The 19,621-nt window shown below is 46.8% G+C and overlaps 1 protein-coding gene across 1 annotated transcript in view; it reads right to left on the bottom strand.

Annotated features, from left to right (window-relative positions):
- The window catches only part of WIF1 (WNT inhibitory factor 1), a 40,248-nt gene extending 33,730 nt beyond the window's left edge, over positions 1-6,518 (bottom strand). The window contains exons 1-2 of the mRNA XM_083463732.1: positions 6,158-6,518; positions 3,633-3,772 (exon numbers count right to left, since the gene is read on the bottom strand). Coding sequence (XP_083319858.1) covers positions 3,633-3,772; positions 6,158-6,317 — 300 coding nt within the window. The 5' untranslated portion in view covers positions 6,318-6,518. The remainder of the gene's footprint in view (positions 1-3,632; positions 3,773-6,157) is intronic.
- Between the last annotated feature and the right edge of the window lie 13,103 nt (positions 6,519-19,621).

Genomic DNA, 19,621 nt, shown 5'->3' with positions numbered 1-19,621 from the left:
TTGCTGATCAGAAGGTTGGCGGTTCGAATCCCCACTACGGGGTGAGCTCCCGTTGCTCGGTCCCTGCTCCTGCCAACCTAGCAGTTCAAAAGCACGTCAAAGTGCAAGTAGATAAATAGGTACCACTCCGGCGGGAAGGTAAACCGTGTTTCCGTGTGCTGCTCTGGTTTGCCAGAAGCAGCTTAGTCATGCTGGCCACATGACCTGGAAGCTGTACGCCGGCTCCCTCAGCCAATAAAGCGAGATGAGCGCCGCAACCCCAGAGTCGGTCATGACTGGACCTAATGGTCAGGGGTCCCTTTACCTTTACCTAAATGTTGTGAAATAAAGAAAGAGCACAAAGTAGGGCTCCTTCTCAACAGACTTCTAAGGGTCCTCACCAGATTGTGGAAATGAAGCAGAAAAATACTCATTCGTGGGAAACTTAGAAGTGTGATAGCATTGATCCTAGACAGCAGTCTCATTCAAAGATGAGGCGAGCAGCTTTAGTGCAGTGGTGAGAACATCTGCTTGGCATGTAGAAGTCAATTCCCAGCATCTTGAGATAGGCTGGAAAGGACTCCTGCCTGCCACCCTGGAGAGCTGCTGCCAGTTATAGAATTGTAGAGTCGGAAGGGACCAGAGGATCATCAGCTCCAGCATCTTGCGATGCACAAAAATGTAGCTGTCCCATACGGGGATTGAACCTGCAGCCTTGGCGTTATTAGCACCATGCCCTACCCAACTGAGCTACCTCAATGTAGGATGTGCAGGCCATTTGGCCTCACTCCTGGCACTCTGTGTGCTAAGAGACCCTCTCCTGGCATTTGCATGGATAGCTGTGCATGCAAATATCTTCCCTGCAGACATTTATGCTATGTGCGCAGATGGCAGGGACATGGCTTCCCAGTATCATGGCATGGCTTCCATGTTGCACAAAACACTAGAGTGCAAAGGAGAAGCAAGATGGTGTCCAGGAGAGCAATTACGTCTGCAACAAGTACTGTATCTGAAATTGCCAGAAATGGCTCGTGCTTTTCAACGCTCACAAAAAATGAACAGGAATCGAGGCAGTCCCAAAATAAACGTGCTGTTCCTCAGCCTAGCCAGTCTTCATCTCATGCTCTTGTGTGTCCAAGCCCACTGACATGTGAATCCATTGAATTAACTTGATGGACATTTGGCAAGGGATCCACATGAAAAGTGAGTTTAGAGCAGAACATTATAGAAGAACTATGAGAATTATGTCACACCCTGTTGAAATGGATGGTGATATCAGAATGCATGAAAGCTCACTGAGGTGGTTGCTCATCTGCTTTAGAGGAATCATAAAAGCATGAGAGTGCTTAAAAGGGAAGGAGATGAATGCATTTCTTCATTAAGGGGAAAAAAAGGATCAGCCAATCTTATGTGCATCCCATTTAAATAATGTCCTGCTTCTTGAGCTGATTCTCAATTAGCACCAGAGTCAAGCTGCAACCCTAAACACATTTAGAAAAGAGCAGGTCTCACTGAACACAGTGAGGCTTACCTCTGAGTAAATGTGCATAAGATTACAGTGCATGTTAGCCATGCTTTAGATGCACTTGAAATCAGTGAGACTTCCATTAAGCACAACTAGCTTCCCCCATTGATATCAATAGATCAGAAGTGTTACTAACTTAACATGGATCCAACCATTGCAAACAACATGCTTATTAATTGTTTGGACGATTTCTTCTTTTTTTTATTCCACCTGAAAAATACGTGTCTATTCCCAGAATTTTCCCCAGTGCCCTGAAGGCTTTTATGCAGATTCACCATATGTTGTCATGATGTCAAACTGCACATGTGCGTGTTCATACCAAGCATTCCTACACGATTTGTAGAGGTTTGCTGGGTGTACAGATGCCAGTGCCCCAATCATTTGCAAATAGTGCTTTGCAAATTTGCCTGGGCAGAGTAGTTGTCTCATAGGTCTTCATTTTATCTATGGGTGCCATATTGAAGCCACATGCAGACAGGTAACAGCACTGAAATCTAAGAGCTAGCGCAATGTAGTGAGTAAGGTCACATTTCTATGCATGCTTTTTCCTGCAAGTAAACCCCACTGAAGACAGTGGGGCTTGCTTTCGATTTGTGGAACAGACTCCCATGAGTGGTGATGGATCCAGTGGCGTAGCGTGGGGGGTGCAGGGGGGGCCGGCCGCACCGGGCGCAACATCTGGGGGGTTTGGGTTAGGGGGCGCAAATCCATGGGTTACGGGGCACAAATCCACGGGTTAGGGGGCGCAAATTACTTGCATTGCCCCGGGTGCTGACAACCCACGCTACGTCACTGGATGGATCCTCTTTCCTTGGAGACTTTTAAGCAGAGGTTGGGTGGCCATCTGTTATGGATGCTTTAGCTGAGATTCCTACATTGCCCCATCGGGGTCTAAGATTGTATGATTAAACATGCATGGGTAGGATGATGCAGTATGTGACTGAAGCAGCAAGGGCTTCAAAGCTTGCCTCTGCCACTCGCTAGATAGCTTTAAGCAAGGCACTTTTTCTCAGTTCCAAGCTCAGATCTGTAATGGCGGGTAGCAACAGGCTTCATAAGTCCAATAATTAGCACATCTACCTCAGTAGCGTTTATCCTAACTGGCCACCTCTACCTGAAGCTGTGCAGTCTGCCCCCCATCCTGATTTATTACAGGCGACTTGCAAAGATGATTAATATTACTTAAATGAAGGGCCAGTAATGATGTACGGAAGTGAGAGCTGGACCATAAAGAAGGCTGATTGCCGAAGAATTGATGCTTTTGAATTATGGTGCCAGAGGAGACTCTTGAGAGCCCCATAGACCTATCCATTCTTAAGGAAATCAGCCCTGAGTGCTCACTAGAAGGACAGGTCCTGAAGGTAAGGCTCCAATACTTTGCCCACCTCATGAGAAGAGAAGACTCCCTGGAAAAGACCCTGATGTTGGGAAAGATGGAGGGCACACAGAGAAGGGGATGACAGAGGACGAGATGGTTGGGCAGTGTTCTCGAAGCTACCAGCATGAGTCTGACCAAACTGTGGGAGGCAGTGGAAGACAGGAGTGCCTGGCGTTCTCTGGTCCATGGGGTCATGAAGAGTCGGACATGACTAAACGACTAAACAACAACAACATGAAGGGTCTTGTGCACTGGAAAAGCACCTTATGAATGGCAAATGTAATTGTTAAATGCTTCCAAGAATGGAGTGTTATATAAAGCATAAGATCAGCTATCTTACAAAGCTCTGGGTCGCTGAGTATTTTGTCTGCTAAACATTCTAGTTGTGTGTGTGTGTGTGTGTGTGTCATGTTTTCAGCACCTTTCCATATACACCTGATAGTTTCTGAATGAGATTGTGAGCTATTTTCCACTTTAGGAACAAAGTTTCATAGAAGATGGAGAGGAAGAGAGAGAGAGAGAACACTGTATACTTGTGCGTGTCATAGATGTGATTTATTAATATTTCTTATGACAGGTGATTCAAGGAACCACTTTGTAGTGACTTTTTGGCACATCACTGAAATATTTTCCGCGAATATTTTCATAAACTAAATATTTGCTCTGGTTAAACATGCAGCTCTTCTCCCCTCACCGGTCAGAAGTTGCGCTCCTCTTTGCCAACTTTTCCCAATCCCAGACTCTACCTACCCTTCCAGTTGCTTGCCAGGTGAAATTCATAGAGTGGATATTGACCGGGATGGCAGGCATCCTCTGCTGGGCTTTCCTGAAATCGTGGGTGAAGGGGGCCATCTTCCCCTCAGAAACAATAAGAATATCCTCTTCAAAGCCTGTAAAACAAAACCAATTAACTCAAAACAGGTGGGAGATTAATCGTAATGGAGGATGAAAAGCAAATGTTGTTTTTTTCCCCCGCTGAAGCTTTTGCAGACAGGCAGGCAGGCAGGCAAGACTCCTGTGGGGAGGAGGGGGGTGCTTCTGAAATTTCCTACACGGAAAGCACTTCTGTGGAGGGAAAAGGGGGCAAACCTTATGCAGATCGTCAGGCGTGACAACGGATGCACACATATCTTCGCGTACACAGGCAAGGAAGCCGCAATTGGCCACAGCACACTGGCGCTCTGCAACAAGTCCATGTGAGTGGGAGCACCGTGACAATGCGTACATGTGGCTTTGATTGTGAAAGCATGGGGCTGCTTTCGGTGCGTGGGGGGGGGGAGAGATGCACTCCTGCAATCATCGCACATGATCTAGTTGCTCTCCCCCCCCCCCGTTTCTCCTTGAGCTGCACAGAAGTGCTTTACCGTGCAGAAAATGTGGCACAGATGAAGAGGCCCTGAGATTTCTCCCTCTTCCGCCCCTTCCCTTTTTTTTCAGGGCACATATAAGAAGTGGAACATTTAAAGAATTCGGCACAAGCCCATGGGCTGCTGCTTCTCCCCCCCCCCCAACTTACAGCAGAAAAATGCTAATCCATTCAAACTGAAAGCCGACATCCTATGCACGTTTATGGGGGAGTAAATCCCACTTAATACAGTGGAAATTCATCAGACCTACCAGACGGGCAGAGGGCCATTTAGCCCCCTTAGAACCAGACAGAGGGCCTTCTCAGTAGTGGCGCCCGCCCTGTGGAACGCCCTCCCTTCAGATGTGAAGGAAATAAGCAGCTATCTTCTCTTTAAAAGACATCTGAAGGCAGCCCTGTTTAGGGAAGTTTTTAATATTTAATGCTGCATTGTTTTTAACACCTGATTGGGAGCTGCCCAGAGTGGCTGGGGAAACTCAGCCAGATGGGCGGGGTATAAATAAATAAATAAATAAATAAATAAACAAACAAATAAATAATATTTATTATTATTTATAATAATAATTTATAAATAATTATAAATAAGAATATAATAATTAATAATAATATTAATAATAATAGTTTGTGATGGCTGCCTTAGCTTCATTTCCAGAATTTTGTTTAGGAGAGACAGATTGGGCTAAACTTTGGAGGTGGGTGGGTGAATCAGGAGGGGACTGACAGGTTTCATTAAGGTCCCCCACTCACTTTCTCCTTCATCGTTCCAGCACTGCCTTGCTTCCCAGTAAACTGAGCATAGGATTGCTCTGCAAACAGACATGGACGGCAAGTGGCACTGGACAGACCTATGTCCAGCTTTAATGTGAATGGATGAAGCTGGCATCAAAGTAGGCAGACTTACGACGCTTCCAGATGAGAGTGTTTATGGTGAGATCACAGAATGGTGGAGATGGAAGGAACCACCCCCAGGGTCATCTAATCCAGCCCCCTGCAATGCAGGAATCTTTTGCCCAATGCGGGATTCGAACCCACAACTCTGGGATTAAGAGTCTCACGCTCCACTGATGGAACTGCAAGACCAACGCTCCTCCTCGCAGCCTCCGCACCATGGGCGTGGCGGGGAGGGGGCAGGCAGGGGGACGGCTGCACTCCCCTAAACCAAGCAAATAAATAAAAATAATTCTTAAAGCAGAAATTGCAGGAAGAGATCGACAATTTTTTTCCTGAGCACTTGCAGTCAAAAGAAAGTAATTGAAAACAACTGTTGTGGAGGCCATTCATTCTGAATCAGCTAGACGGAGCCACGCAGAGGATGGTGGCAGGTGGGTGTCCGTCCCCCCAAACATAAATCCCGGCTACGTCCATTCCTGCGTTTGGCGTTCATGTGAATGGACGAAACCGGCATCCGATCAAGCAAACTTTCGCAGCTTCCAGACTGGGGGGTGTTTATGGCGAGGTCATAGAACGAGAGAGTAGGAAGAGACCCCATCGGGTCATCTAGTCTGACCCCGCTGCGACGCAGGAAAAACTCCGCTGCAACGAAGGAAAAACTTTTTTTTTGCTCAACGCGGGGCTTGAAACCCACCACCCCGAGACGAAGAATCTCACGCTTCCTTCCTCCTCGCATACCACGTCCTGGCACCCTAATGCCACCCCCCAGGCTCTCATTTCAATTTCCCCCCATGAAAAACCCCATGACTTTATTGGTGCTGCTAATGAACCCGATTGCCAAACAGCAGCAGCAGCAGCAGCAACAACAACAACAATTTATTATTTATACCCCGCCCATCTAACAACCTGATGTCTTTTCAGTTGCCATAAAACTGTTGCGTGGGGGGGACCGACCCCGTGGCTGTTCCCCCCCCCCCAATCCGCGTGGGCGCGGGGCTCCTCCCGCCGGGCGCCTTACCTATGAGCACGCGGGCTTGGTGCGCGTCGATCCACAGGTAGAGCGTGTCCTCCTGGCGCGGGGCGGCGCGCGCAGGCGGCGGGCTCCCCAGGCACAGCCACAGCCAGAGCGCCCAGCACAAGGCGCCGCCGCCGCCGCTTCCCCTCCTTCCCCCGGCCATGCGGACGGGCAAAGTCCTGCTTCGGAGAGCTGCTCGCTCTGTCCTTCTCCTTACAACACACGCAAGCGAGCGAGCGAGCGCTTCTCTCAGCGCCGAGGCGGGCTGCTTGCTTGCTCGCTTGCTTGCTTTCGCCTGCTGCTGCTGCTGCCCGAGGTGAGTTTGCCTCTTGGCAGGCGCCGCAGTTGTGAGCGGGACTCCTCCGAGAGGGGGACGTGCCCTTGTGGGGGAGAGCGAAGTACGGGGAGGGGGGACGGCGGATGGGAGCGGTGGCGCTCAGCTCCGCCAGGGGGCGCCGTGGCACCGAGGACGGAGAAGCGACTCTGGCCAGGGCGAGGTATAGAATCATAGGACGATCCCCTCCAACAGGAAAATAGGGGCATCCTATTCCAAAGTGAGGAGGAATTAAAGAACCTTTATATTGAGGGTGAAAGAGGAGAGCGCAAAATATGGTCTCAACATAAAAAAAAACGAAGATCATGGCCACTGGTCCCATCACCTCCTGGCAAATAGAAATGGATGAAATGGAGGCAGTGAGAGATTTTACTTTCTTGGGCTCCATGATCACTGCAGATGGTGACAGCAGCCGCGAAATTAAAAGACGCCTGCTTCTTGGGAGGAAAGCAATGACAAACCTAGACCTTAAAAAGCAGAGACATCACCTTGCCAACAAAGGTCCGTTTAGTTAAAGCTATGGTTTTCCCAACAGTGATGTATGGAAGTGAGAGCTGGACCATAAAGAAGGCTTATCCCCGAAGAATTGATGCTTTTTGAATTATGGTGCTGGAGGAGACTCTTGAGAGTCCCATGGACTGCAAGAAGATCACACCTCACCATTCTGAAGGAAATCAGCCCTCACTGGAAGGACAGATCCTGAAGCTGAGGCTCCAGTACTTTGGCCACCTCATGAGAAGAGAAGACTCCCTGGAAAAGACCCTGATGTTGGGAAAGATGGAGGGCACAAGGAGAAGGGGACGACAGAGGACGAGATGGTTGGGCAGTGTTCTCGAAGCTACCAGCATGAGTTTGACCAAACAGCGGGAGGCAGTGGAGGACAGAAGTGCCTGGCGTGCTCTGGTCGATGGGGTCACGAAGAGTCGGACCGGGAGGGCTTCTGTAAATCCAGGACTGTCCCTGGGAAATAGGGACACTTGGAGGGTCTGGAGAATTGTAGGGACCTCAGGGGCCAATCTAGTGTCTCACAGGAATCCTTGGGTGGGCTCGAACCACCAACCTTCTGGGGTTAACAGCCAGATGTACTGAGCCATTGTTGCCCTGGATAAATACAATATTACCATAATAAAGTTTCCTCGGGCCACAACATAAATTGTATTTTAGTGTTTTGTTGGAAGCCGCCCATAGTGGCTGGGGAAACCCAGCCAGATGGGCGGGGTATAAATAATAAATGATAATGATGATGATGATGATGATGATGATAAAGACATCGTGCTTCCACCCCTCCTCCTCCCGCAACGCGTGCTTGCAGGCTTCTCTAAATAAGTCGTGCTCGGAGATGCAGACCCGTTAAAATCCATGCCCTTAGGTGAATTCCTTTTATTTCAATGGGTCGGGTCCGGAGCATAACATCTTCTCCACCCCGGCAGTTGGGAAGGGGAGGGGGACACCTCGCGGACGCAACAGGGAGCTGGAGCTTCCACGAGGAAGTTTAAAGCCGCTCGTGACAGGTGTCAATCATCAGGGCCATTCCGGCAGTCACTGGGGCTGCGGATTGTCCCTAGGCTTTGGAGGGAGAGTTTGTCACTGCATCGTCCAGATTTTCGGGTGCTCTGCGAGCGCAAGCAGTTTGGGCTTCCCCTTCATCAACTGTCCTAAGTCTGCCCTGGAAGGCTGGAACCCCAGAACAGATTTTAAGGAGGCGCAGGAAGCAGACAGACGAATCCCATTGCACAGCCCTAAGGATTTGCGCTAAGGGAAATCCTTAGCTGGATACCGACCTTGATTTTTCGCATACATTAAGTAGTTGACAAATGGATGCTCTGGTACATACCATTATTTAACAGGCGTTTATGCATGCTTAACTGCTGTTGGTGTAACGTGGCCCTCTAGTGGTTTATATTCCTAATAACACATTCTGAAGACAATTACTACAATCTTACGCACCTATTGAGTCTCAGCCACGGTAAAATAAAGCTGTTTCATGACTATCTTACTCATCAGTAGATATCTTGCATTTCCTCCCCACCCACCTTAAGAATGCTGCAGACTTTTAAACATCTAACCATGGGGTTTTCTTTTTAGCATAAGATGCTGGTCTAGATTGAAAATCACTCTTGTTTATAAGGAAAGTCTCGTCTGAGCCAGCTACAGTTTGTAACATTGAAAAGGGAACATTTTTATGAACAAGTACAGCCACACCCCTAGAATTCTTAGACGGACTACTATATTTCCCTTGCTCAGTGTCTACATATTCTGTCTTAATCATCCACTAAAATATGTGTCTCTTGCAATAACGCCACACCAGCTTTTAAGTATTTTTCGTTTCGAGAGCACCTGTTACCTTTTCCTAGGAGAAGCGATGCAACATTTAATGTAACAAAATTTAAAGTTATAATAAATCTGTTACTGTAGCGATAAAGTATCTGTCAACTGCATGTGTAGAATATCTTATGACTGTCCCACACTGCAACATACTTAACATCTCCTAATGCCCAGGCATATAACACAGCTGCTGAAAATCTATATAAATCATAAGTGAAAGGCATGTAATTAGATACTTGTGGGCAGTCAAACTAAACGGGGAGTGCTGCCCCAAAATTTATTTTGCACATGTGCCCGCAATGAAGTGCTACTGGGTAGTCACGCTGGTGTTCTGCAAGAAAAACAACAGAGAGACCAGCTAGACTGGTAAAGAGAAAGCGATTTATATGCATTGTATGTGAGATACAACATTGTGCCACCAGATGGAGATGCAGAGTCTCATTTTTCTCTACCTGTTTTCCCTGTTTAAATTTACAATGCTTTGAACTGAAACGCTTCTTTAATGTGTCTAGATCCAGCCAGAGTCTTCTGGCATCTTAAAACCTATTAATTGTTGGTTTTAATTTCTTTATCTATGAATGAACTTGTTAGCTGCTTGCTGCACAAAAGGTTTTCTGAATTACCTTCATCATATGTAAGAGAATAAGCATGAGTAAAAATATATAATAAAAGCATATTGATATAAAACACATGTACGCCAAAGCACATGCAATTCATTACACACACACACACACACACACACACACAAAACAGCCCCCAATCCCAGCAAAAAACGGGTAGTAAAGGACTCCTAGATGGTTAAGTCCAGTCAAAGGCGACTATGGAGTGCAGCACTCATCTCACTTTCAGGCTGAGGGAGCAAACTGTGCTGGTCTCGGGGGGGGGGGTTACTGTGCGGCGTGGTCTGAGTCCGGTCCTGGGTCAAGGGTCTGGAGGCTGTCTGTCAGGGGCGAAGCGGGATCCAAGGCAAGGAGCCGGGCATGGTCAGGAACTCCAGAAGAGCAGGTCAGGATGCTGGCAGGAACAGGTTTCCAGCGATGTTGCTCCCACAACCTGGGACTGGGCTGACTGGCCTTTATCTCCTCTGGGGCCTAGGGTGGTCCCGGCCCACAGGTGACTCACCTCTCCTGGCCTTAAGGCGAGCACTCCTCCTGATAGAACTTAGTTCCCTCCACCTCTCTGCCCTGAGCCTCTGCAGCTCAGGAGAGGCTGGAGGGTTACTGGACCCAGAGGCAGCCTCACCTTCCCCTGACAGGACTGGGAGAGGAGCACCTGTAGGCAATGGGTTCTCAATCACCCCTGGAGCCAGAGTGGATTCATCTGGTGTCTGCTCCTGAGGATCCGGCACAGGTGCAGGCCCTTCAGATTCAAGCCCCTGCCCCGGCTCAGCCGGCCCTGGAGGCGGGGACTCCTGTGCAGGCTGGGATTCCTCTGGTTCAGCCTCTGAATCAGATTCCCAGGCCATCACAGAGCCAGTGTATGTCCACAGACAGCTTTCTGGGTCATGTGGCCAGCATGAATAAACCACTTCTGGCACAATGGGACACTGTGACAGAAACCAGAGCGCACGGAAACACCATTTACCTTCCCGCCACAGTGGTATCTATTTATCTACTTGCACTGGTGTGCTTTTGAACTGCTAGGTTGGCAGGAGCTGGGCCAGAGCAATGGGAGCTCACCCCGTTGCGGGGGTTCGAACCGCCAACTTTCTGATCAGCAAGCCCAAGAGGCACTGGCGGAGGAAGAAGAGTGTGGGGGGAGCGCACCGCTTCTGGCAGCGCAATCCCAGTGGGGTGCCATCACAGCTGCCCCCCTGCCCACGCTGGGCGCCACACCCCTGCAGGTGGCGTGCCCCACCCCCACCACCACGCCCCTGCAGGTGTCAGCTTTGCCTTTGAGCCGCTGCCAACAACTGGGCTCAACCTCTTCAGCCCTGACTGGGCCAGGCGAGCTGGGAAAGCACTTCCAGAGAACGTCCACTGCAGGGAGCAGGTCTAAGTGCAATGGACTCACAACTTTGAGCTGTGAGCACCAAACTCAGTTCCAAAGTCAGCGGAGCACAGCAGAGTATGAACTACACGAACGACGGCCCTGAAGCATACCTTCTTTATTCTTTTACAACTACTGCAAAACTAAAATAAACTAACTAAAAACTATCGGAGGCTACCGGACTACATGAGTGTTACAGTTGTTTAAGCAGTCATCTTATCTCTACACAGATAACACTCAGATTCATAGAATCATAGAATCATAGAGTTGGAAGAGACCACAAGGGCCATCGAGTCCAACCCCCTGCCAAGCAGGAAACACCATCAGAGTACTCCTGACATATGGTGGTCAAGCCTCTGCTTAAAGAGCCTCTTTTTGAATCAGGCTGGAGCGGAAGAAGCAATGAGCAGATTCCGCCTCCTCCTTTCTGGAAACATTGTCAGTAGATTCTTGCAATGGGAGGGGTGAAATATCCACAGCGGGTGGCGCGCCACGCCCCTGGGAAGCACGCCAGCCTCGCCCCAACTTGCTCTCTGCCACTGAAGCTTCGCCACTACCAAGAGGCTCAGTGGTTTAGACCACAGTGCCACCCACTCCCTGCTCCCAGCACAACCAATAGGAAACATCATTGTTGTAGTCAATCAAAAGCTTGGAGCGGGGGTGGGTGGGGGTGGGACGGACTTTTTTTTTTTTTAACCTGCCACTCAAAAGACATCACCAAAGGCCCCAGGTGAAGCTCTCTCACTCCACAAATGGGGAGCCACAATTGCAAAGGCCACACCCTGGAACAGTTTAGTCATCAGAGCCCGAAACTCTTCATCTCAGGGGCATGGGCTCAAGCATCATGTTGGGCAAAATATTTCTGCATTGCAGGGGGTTGGACTAGATGCCTGTGTGGTCCTTTCTAACTCTGTGATTCTATGAGTGGATCCTTTGTTATTATTCCCCAAGCATCCTTCAAAGCAGGAATCCAGAGAATGCCTTCATTAAGATCTAATGGTCTAAGAAGGTTCATATAGGCAAATTAAGGCTCGGGGGCAGGATCTGGCCCAATCGCCTTCTAAATCCGGCCTGTGGACTGTCCAGGAATCAGCGTGTTTTTACATGAGTAGAATGTGTGCTTTTATTTAAAATGCACCTCTGGGTTATTTGTGGGGCACAGGAATTCATACATTCCCCCCCATATAGTCCGGCCCCCCTCAAGGCCTGAGGAACAGTGGACTGGCCCCCTGCTGAAAATGTTTGCTGACCCCTGATATAGGCTAACAAATCTGTAAGCCTTTGAAGTGGCAAAGCACTCTTTGTTGTTTTCAGAAATCTTATGTCCTACGAAGTTCTATCTTTGCAACAGCCCTGTGAGGTAGGTTAGACTGAGAGTCACCTAGGTTTCAAAACGTCACATGCTTGGAGAGTTTTCCACCTGCTATTGTTGCTGTCAGCGTTGCCCAATCAAAACATATCACTACAGATCTGGTTTCCTCCTTCAACATCATGTACATCTGAAAGTATGGTAGGTGGGGAGACAACCTCTCTCACCGTTTTATGATAAACAGGGCAGTTATTTGGGTGGGTGAGTTCAGGGAGCTAGTAGACACCGGAGGAAGCCCTCAAAGGTGTTACTGTGCCACACTGGCAACCCAACCTCTATCCCCTCATCGCATTCCTTCTTCAAATACTTTTTGTTGCTAAGACACAGCAACTTGCCCAAGCTTTGATCGGAGCTTAATTCAGATTGGTCGTATTTCTTGCCTGCTGCCATTTTTTTTTTTTAACAATGTTGTAAAATGTGTTCTAGTCTCTATGTTTGTTTCTGAAGACCAAACACCAGGAGCAGGAGAAAACAGTGCAATTGTGCGTTGTTCCAATTATGATGTCAGCCACTTGGAAACAGAGACTGAGAAGGGAGACATACATTATAAAGTAGTAAAATAAAAAAAGATCTTCTCCATTTCAGCTGTTAAAAAAAAAAGGTTGCTACTGCACTTGAGCTTCCCATGTAGCCGACATATGATTTCTACAAGCAGCTGCCTATAGGGATCGCAGCTGCAATCCAGATGTGGGGGTCAGTGAGTGTTTTCCCTGTCAGCATCCACAAGTGAAGTGCCTCGAGTGCACTGGACTTGTGACTTGGGTTTCAATCTCTTGCTTAGCTGTGTAGCTCAATTTGGGTGGCCTTGAATCAGCCCTATCCTCTCAGCCCAACCTATCTGACAGGGTCATTATTAGGATAAAAATGAGAGACGCCCACATATTTCACTCTGAACTCTTTTTGTGGAAGAGCAGTCTGTAAATCTAACAAATAAAATGCTCTCCCTAAACCCCCAAGCTGTTTCTGGATTGACTCCTTCCTTCCCCCTGGCTTGTCCTAACCCTGGTTTGCCTTCTGGGCTAGGCCAAACAGAGGCCCTCTGCTTTCCCTGGAGCAACTAAAAAGGCCTTGAGAAAATATGCCGCCTCTGAGGGGAAAAATGAAAACGAAAAAGGTGGGAAGGGAGATTGAATTTAGTTTCTTGGTTCACCAATGTCTGCTGTCCTTCAAAACTTTGAGGCTTTGCTTGCTAGGCATCATGACCAGTTAGAAGTGGATAGAGAAATGAGAGACACTGCTGTGATCATTTCCTTGACTGGGCCTGATAATTCAGTTCACTCATCATGTTGATTTTTAATGGGTCCGTGCAAACAACATAAGGTTCCTAAGATTCAGGGACAAACTAACAGCATCGGTTGCAATGGCTGACTTGTGAAAATGCTTTTTAAAAAAAAAATAGTTTTGAAAAATATATCGAATCTGCCATCAGCTCACCATCACCATCTAGTGTCACATTTGTATAATGCACTTAAAACACACTTAAAACATTATACAGTATATGCAGCTGTATAGCTGAGTCCTTTCTGTGTTTGTCCTCTGCAGGGTCTCCAACTGTTTTTGGACCACAACTTCCACCATCTCTAGCTAGCAGGACCAGCATCAGGAATGATGGGAATTGTAGTCTAAATACAGCTGGAGACCCAAATTTGGGAAACCTTGCTCTACTACACCATAAGGTGGTACATTGTTGCCCCCTGGTGAGGAAACAGCTAAGCATGGTAAGTGTATAGGAAAATTGGTTGTTGCACCAGCTCTGTTAGTCTGTTGCAGCAAAAACAACCAAGGATCTCATAGCATCTTAAAGAATAATTTACCATGTTGCAAGAAACCACTCATCAGGAACAGAAAGTGTTATCCTCAGTTGACAGCTTTCATGCTAACAATGCAGTCAAGTGACACATTAAAATTTACATCTATGCACAAAGACCATCCACAGTTGTAATCATTGGTGGTAATGCAATACCTTAACACTAAGTTAATTACCATTAAGAAACGATTATCATAGCTGCTAGAACTGAACCTGATGAGTGAGTTGCAATTTCACATTTTTCACACTGGGGTTTCTCTTTGAAGATATTTTGTTCAAGCACAGCCATTTCCAGCAGCAGAACGGAAAACCTTCTGTTTCTGAAGCAAGGTTTGGGATGGGATTTCATTCAGCCCAAGTCCCAAACTGTCTTCAGATCTCTGGGGAACAACCTGGCTGGCATCCAAGCAGAGAAGAGAGCAGGCTGCTGTGGACATAGGAGGCTTCTGTTCTCTCTCAACAAGTTGGGGGGGGGATTTCTGTCTTGTATTTTGCAACTGCTCTCTCTGCTCAACATTTCTCTTCTTTTCAGGGTGTTGGGGTTTACGGTGTAGGGCTACAAGCAAAGAATGCAAGTCACCCTGGGCTGAGGAAGGGTTTCTGAAAAACACGCTATTGGGAACTTCAAGTTAGAGCCGTATTCTGGACAGGGTTATCAAATGCCATGGTGATGGCTAAATGGAATGGGGCTTTCACATGTAGGGAGCCAGCCAAGCCCCAGATCTGCCAGGATGAACTGAGTTTGGAATAGATTGGACCGCTGGCTGAGTCTGAGCTCAGTCGGGCAGAGAGAGACATCCACCTGTTGCAAACTCTGCTCCGCTGCGTCATGTGACCTAGCAACCCAGTGGAAGTTACAAAAAGGCTGATGTAAGTCAAACTCCATTTTAAAGGGTTGTTTTCCCTCCAAAAGGCTGGGTGGGACTGAATTAGCTGGCAGCAGCCACACTCCTGATAGGAGTTTGAAACAGGGGTAAGTTACACTGGCATAAATTGCCCTGGCATAAGTTACACTGGCTTCCTGAAGCTTAGTGTTGTATTTTAGTGTTTTGTTGGAAGCCGCCCAGAGTGGCTGGGGAAACCCAGCCAGATGGGTGGGGTATAAATAAAATAAATTATTATTATTATTATTATTATTATTATTATTATTATTATTATTAGATTGCTCTGCCCAGGGCAGTATATCTGCCACAGAGTATCTGGTTGCCAACAATTAAGAAGGATCTCCACAAGTGACTGGCTGCTGTGGAACTGAGATGGACGTCTGCTCTGACCCATCAGGACTTCTCTTATATGCTTAGCCTCTGCAATAGGCTCTCTTGTGGTATCCTCACTGCCTCCCAAAAGTGATCTTCCCCTTCACTTGCTCAACCCCCTCACCTCCATCAGCTATGTGCCAGCGCAGGAGAGTCTTCTTCTTCTTTGGCGATCACTCGTAGCTGAGTAAGTTTGTCTTCCACGAACATGGTCTTAACGGTATGTCCGTAAGTGACTGTGGAGGCCAGTTCTGGATCCACACGTCCTTCCACAGTGGGGACATAGCTTTCCGGGCAGGAGTTGTTCATGGTGAGGGTTTGCCAAGCGTGCCTTCCTCTTAGCACCTTTCTCCCTTTCATCCTGAGTTCAAGCGTCTTCAAAGCCCACAACACCTTTGGTAAAGGCTGTTCTCCAATTGGAGCGCTCACAGGCCAGTGTTTCCCAGTTATTGGTGTTAATACTATATTTTTTAAGATTTGCATTGAGAGAGTCTTCCAACCTCTTTGTTGACCACCGGCATTACGCTTTCCATTTTTAAGTTTGGAATAGAGTAGTTGCATTGGAAGATGATAATCAGCCATCCAAACAACATGACCAGTCCAACAAAGTTGATGTTGAAGAATCATTGCTTTTGACACTAATGATCTTTGCTTCTTCCACTACACTGGCGTTCGTTCTCCTGTCTTCCCAAGTGATGTGTAAAATTTTTCGGAGACACCATTGATGGATCTTCTGAGGAGTTGGAGATGGCCTTTATATATATATTTTAAAAATAATATTTATTAAAGTTTCATAAACAATCAAAAGCTTCAAAGTTTAAACATAGAATACAAAAACCAAGAAAAACTACAAAAATGAAAAAATACAAAACAAAACACATAGAAGTACACAATAGAAAACAATTGACAAGATAGAAAAAAAACACACCAAAAAGCAGAACAGAAAAAAGATTAGTATTTCCATATCTTATACTTCATTCACTAGTTTCTTGACCTCCTCACACCTCCCTTTTTGTATTCCAGTTCAGATATTTAGTTCAGCAAATCCTTACCCTCTATCATTTATCCTTACTCAGCATCTTAACCTATAATAAATATATATTTTCCACCATTATCAATCCATATTTACATATTCTTAATAATCTTTTTACCAATACCACTTATTTTCCATCCAACATCATTTTAACATTCCTTGATTTTACAGTATTTCTGAAAGTAGTCTTTAAATTTCTTCCAGTCTTCTTCCACCGACTCTTCTCCCTGGTCACGAATTCTGCCAGTCATTTCTGCCAATTTGGAGATGGCCTTTATAAGTGGTCTGCAAGCTGCTGGAAGGAATGTAAGTGATGAAGAGGGGCACTGAAGGCATTGAATCTCAGATTGCCTATGCTATGGTTGCAGTGCCACTCCTTTACAGGGATGTTGCGGCTGCTGCCAGAGGCTGGGCGAGTGGCTTGAATGTCCTTTCCCATGTGGTAGCCCTGCTAATGACAGAGGTTCTCTAGGCTAGCCTTACCCAACCTTGAGCCCAAGTGTAGGTGAACTACAGCTCCTGTCAACTCCGCCAGCATGGCTAATGGTCAGGATGATGGAAGTTGAAGTCCAAAGGCATCTGGGGACCAAGGCTTGGAGAAGGCTGCTCTATGCGCTGGTTGCTTGCCCTTTGACCTAAGGTGGCTTAGAACAGCAGCATGACAGCCACAGAAGTATATGGTAAACAAATTAAGGAGTCGGTCTCCAAATGCATGTGGGTCACTGGCTAAACACTGTTGCTTAAGCCATTGATGTGGTATGTCAAGGAATGTTGATCACCCACCCACCAGGAAAGGATGAAATGCATGTGTCTGGGCTAGCTGCAAAGCCAAAGTTTATTCTGAACTTAATGCCTGTTGAGAGCCAGTGTAGTTTAGTGGCTACAGTGTCTGACCAGGACCTGGGAGACCAGGGTTCATAATCCCCACTTGACCACAAAGCTCACTTTGTGACCTTGGGCCAGGCACTGCCTCTTAGTCTAACCTACCTCACAGAGTTTTTGTAGGGATTAAATGGGGGGGGGGGGGAGAACCATGTATGCCACCTCAAGCTCGTTGGAGAGAAAGGTAGGATATAAAAGCAAGCAAACAAACAAATAAATGTCACCAGCTGCATTTTCACATAATTTGTCTTATATATAAAAAAGGTAAATTATTTTAGAAATGGGACTTACAGCAAAACACTGCTGTGTGCAGTGCTTTTGTTTAGGCTACTCCATTACACAGGCACACACACAGAGTGAGTCAGCATCATTCCATGCGTGCTGAGTTTGCTGTTCTGGAGAATTTTTTACTTGAGATTTCCCCACCCTACTTTCTGCGGATCTTGAAGTCTCCTTGAGGCTGCTAGCACCTCCCTCTTGACACCTCCCATTTGGGTGACATTAGCCAAACTCATTGGAGATCATGGTTAGTATATATACATACAATTCAAGAACTTCCCAGAACTGTGACAGACACCCTCTTAGAAAAAATGCAAACATTTCTTTCAAATGTATTTTATTCATATGCAAATCTGTGGATTTAACTGATGGATGGATCAATTCCTGAATGAAAGCTCCTATGTTGAGCTAAGATTTCTGCAAACAGTGACAGCCCAATATCTGTTATTAGCATTTTCAAAGCAGCACACAAATGCCCAAACCCAGACCTGCTTAGCTCCAGCAAGGTGGAAGCCTCATATACCTTCAGGAGATATCCTGAGACCTAGTAGCTAATATAGATTTATAAACAATGCATCCTATTCTTATTCCTTCTTGTGGCTGCTCTTTCTCAGATCAGGAAAACAGAAAGCTTTGCAGACATGGAGTAATCTCCGATCACTGCATAAAAGAGGACTATTCACAACCGTCATGTAACAACAGCATCATGGAACTGGATGACTTGCTTCTTGACAAGAGTGTTGATTCTTGGGTGCTGTGAATAATCTAAACTAGGAAACAAACAAATAAATTAGATTAAATATCTGGGCTGAGTGGGGTAGGAAGCTAATTTTGGTGGCTGCTGCATGTTATGTAAAATAAATGTAGAGCATAATTTATTTTTTCTCTTGCTAACCAAAGCTTGCTTCCCATCCTCCTTCTCCAACTGGCATGGGAGAAAGGCCTTAAAAATGGGCTATGGAACGCAGTCTTTGTCCCTCCCATCAGGATCCATTCAATCCCTCATTTACCATCTACACTGTTACTCATGAGTAAACTAAAAAGCCTTCTTGTAAGTAATTAGCATAGGGTTGGACAGAGTCACAGCAGTCCCTCTTATTTTTAACCTGCTTCACCCATATGCCTTATTCCCCACCTTCTCTTTTTAAAAAAATGGTCACAGTCTCTGAGCATGTGGATACCTCCATTTCCGAATTTGGTTCCAACATCCTATTGGCATCCGCTAGGAATAATGTTCATTATTAGAAGGAATGTGGCAAAGTTCACCACTTGGAAGCAGGACATGGAGCCCATACAAAATGACTGGAAATTATCTCAGGTGAACTGGAGGAACTCGATTTTGTATCATCATGTCAAGCCCTAAGGAGTATTTTATCACACTTTTAGGGGATGACCGAGTAGTTAAATACACACTGGGGTCACTTGCTATTTGGTCATGGTAAAGGAGCTGGTAGCATCAGCCACTGTGGTGAGAACAAATAGCACCTTGAAGCAAACCCATTTTTGGAGGGAGGTTTTGGATCTGGTTGCATTATGGTCACGCGAATAACGTTTTGAGTTGGGCATCCCACTGCAAAAGCTGTTACAGGATGCAGGATATGAAGCTGCTAAACGTCTTTTACAGCTGTTCCTTTAAAGAACACAGAGAGAGCTCTTCAGTTCAGGACGTTAGGACTCCCCCCACACGTGTAGGGTGGCCCCCAAACTGAATTACAGCCTTTCTCCGTTTGGACTTGGTGCCCTTTGTACAGGAAGGGAGTGTTTGCTTATTAAGTTGCTATTCCAGCCACATGGAACAAAAACGTCCCTAATAAGTAATACACGTGTATGTATGTGTAACACTGTGTGCTTTTACATGACACGCCTCATGCTTGTACTTTAGGGTCGTGATGGGAGTTTGCAGTCTCTCTGTCCCAGAGAGAGATCTTGAATTTAGGAAGCCCACACAACCCGCCTCCCTCCTTGGCGGGCAGAGCGGCGCTTCCAGGGTGACGGGCGGGTCTAGGCCACAGTCTAGTGCGCACGCGTCAGTTCCGGCCGGCGGGGACCAAAGGGATAAAACAAAAACCCTGAAGCTTCCCACACCTATCGCTTCCTTGTTCTGATTAGACTTCCCCAAGCCAAGCAAGTGCGGATTGGTACCTGGGGTGAAGGAAGCTTTCAAAGGATTCCCAACACAGTTGCACACTGTGT

Source organism: Podarcis liolepis (genome assembly GCF_965112155.1).
Source record: "Podarcis liolepis genome assembly, chromosome: 10".
NCBI lineage: Eukaryota > Metazoa > Chordata > Lepidosauria > Squamata > Lacertidae > Podarcis > Podarcis liolepis.
Note: the sequence above shows the minus strand (reverse complement) of the source record. Positions and strands in the feature narration are given on the sequence as shown.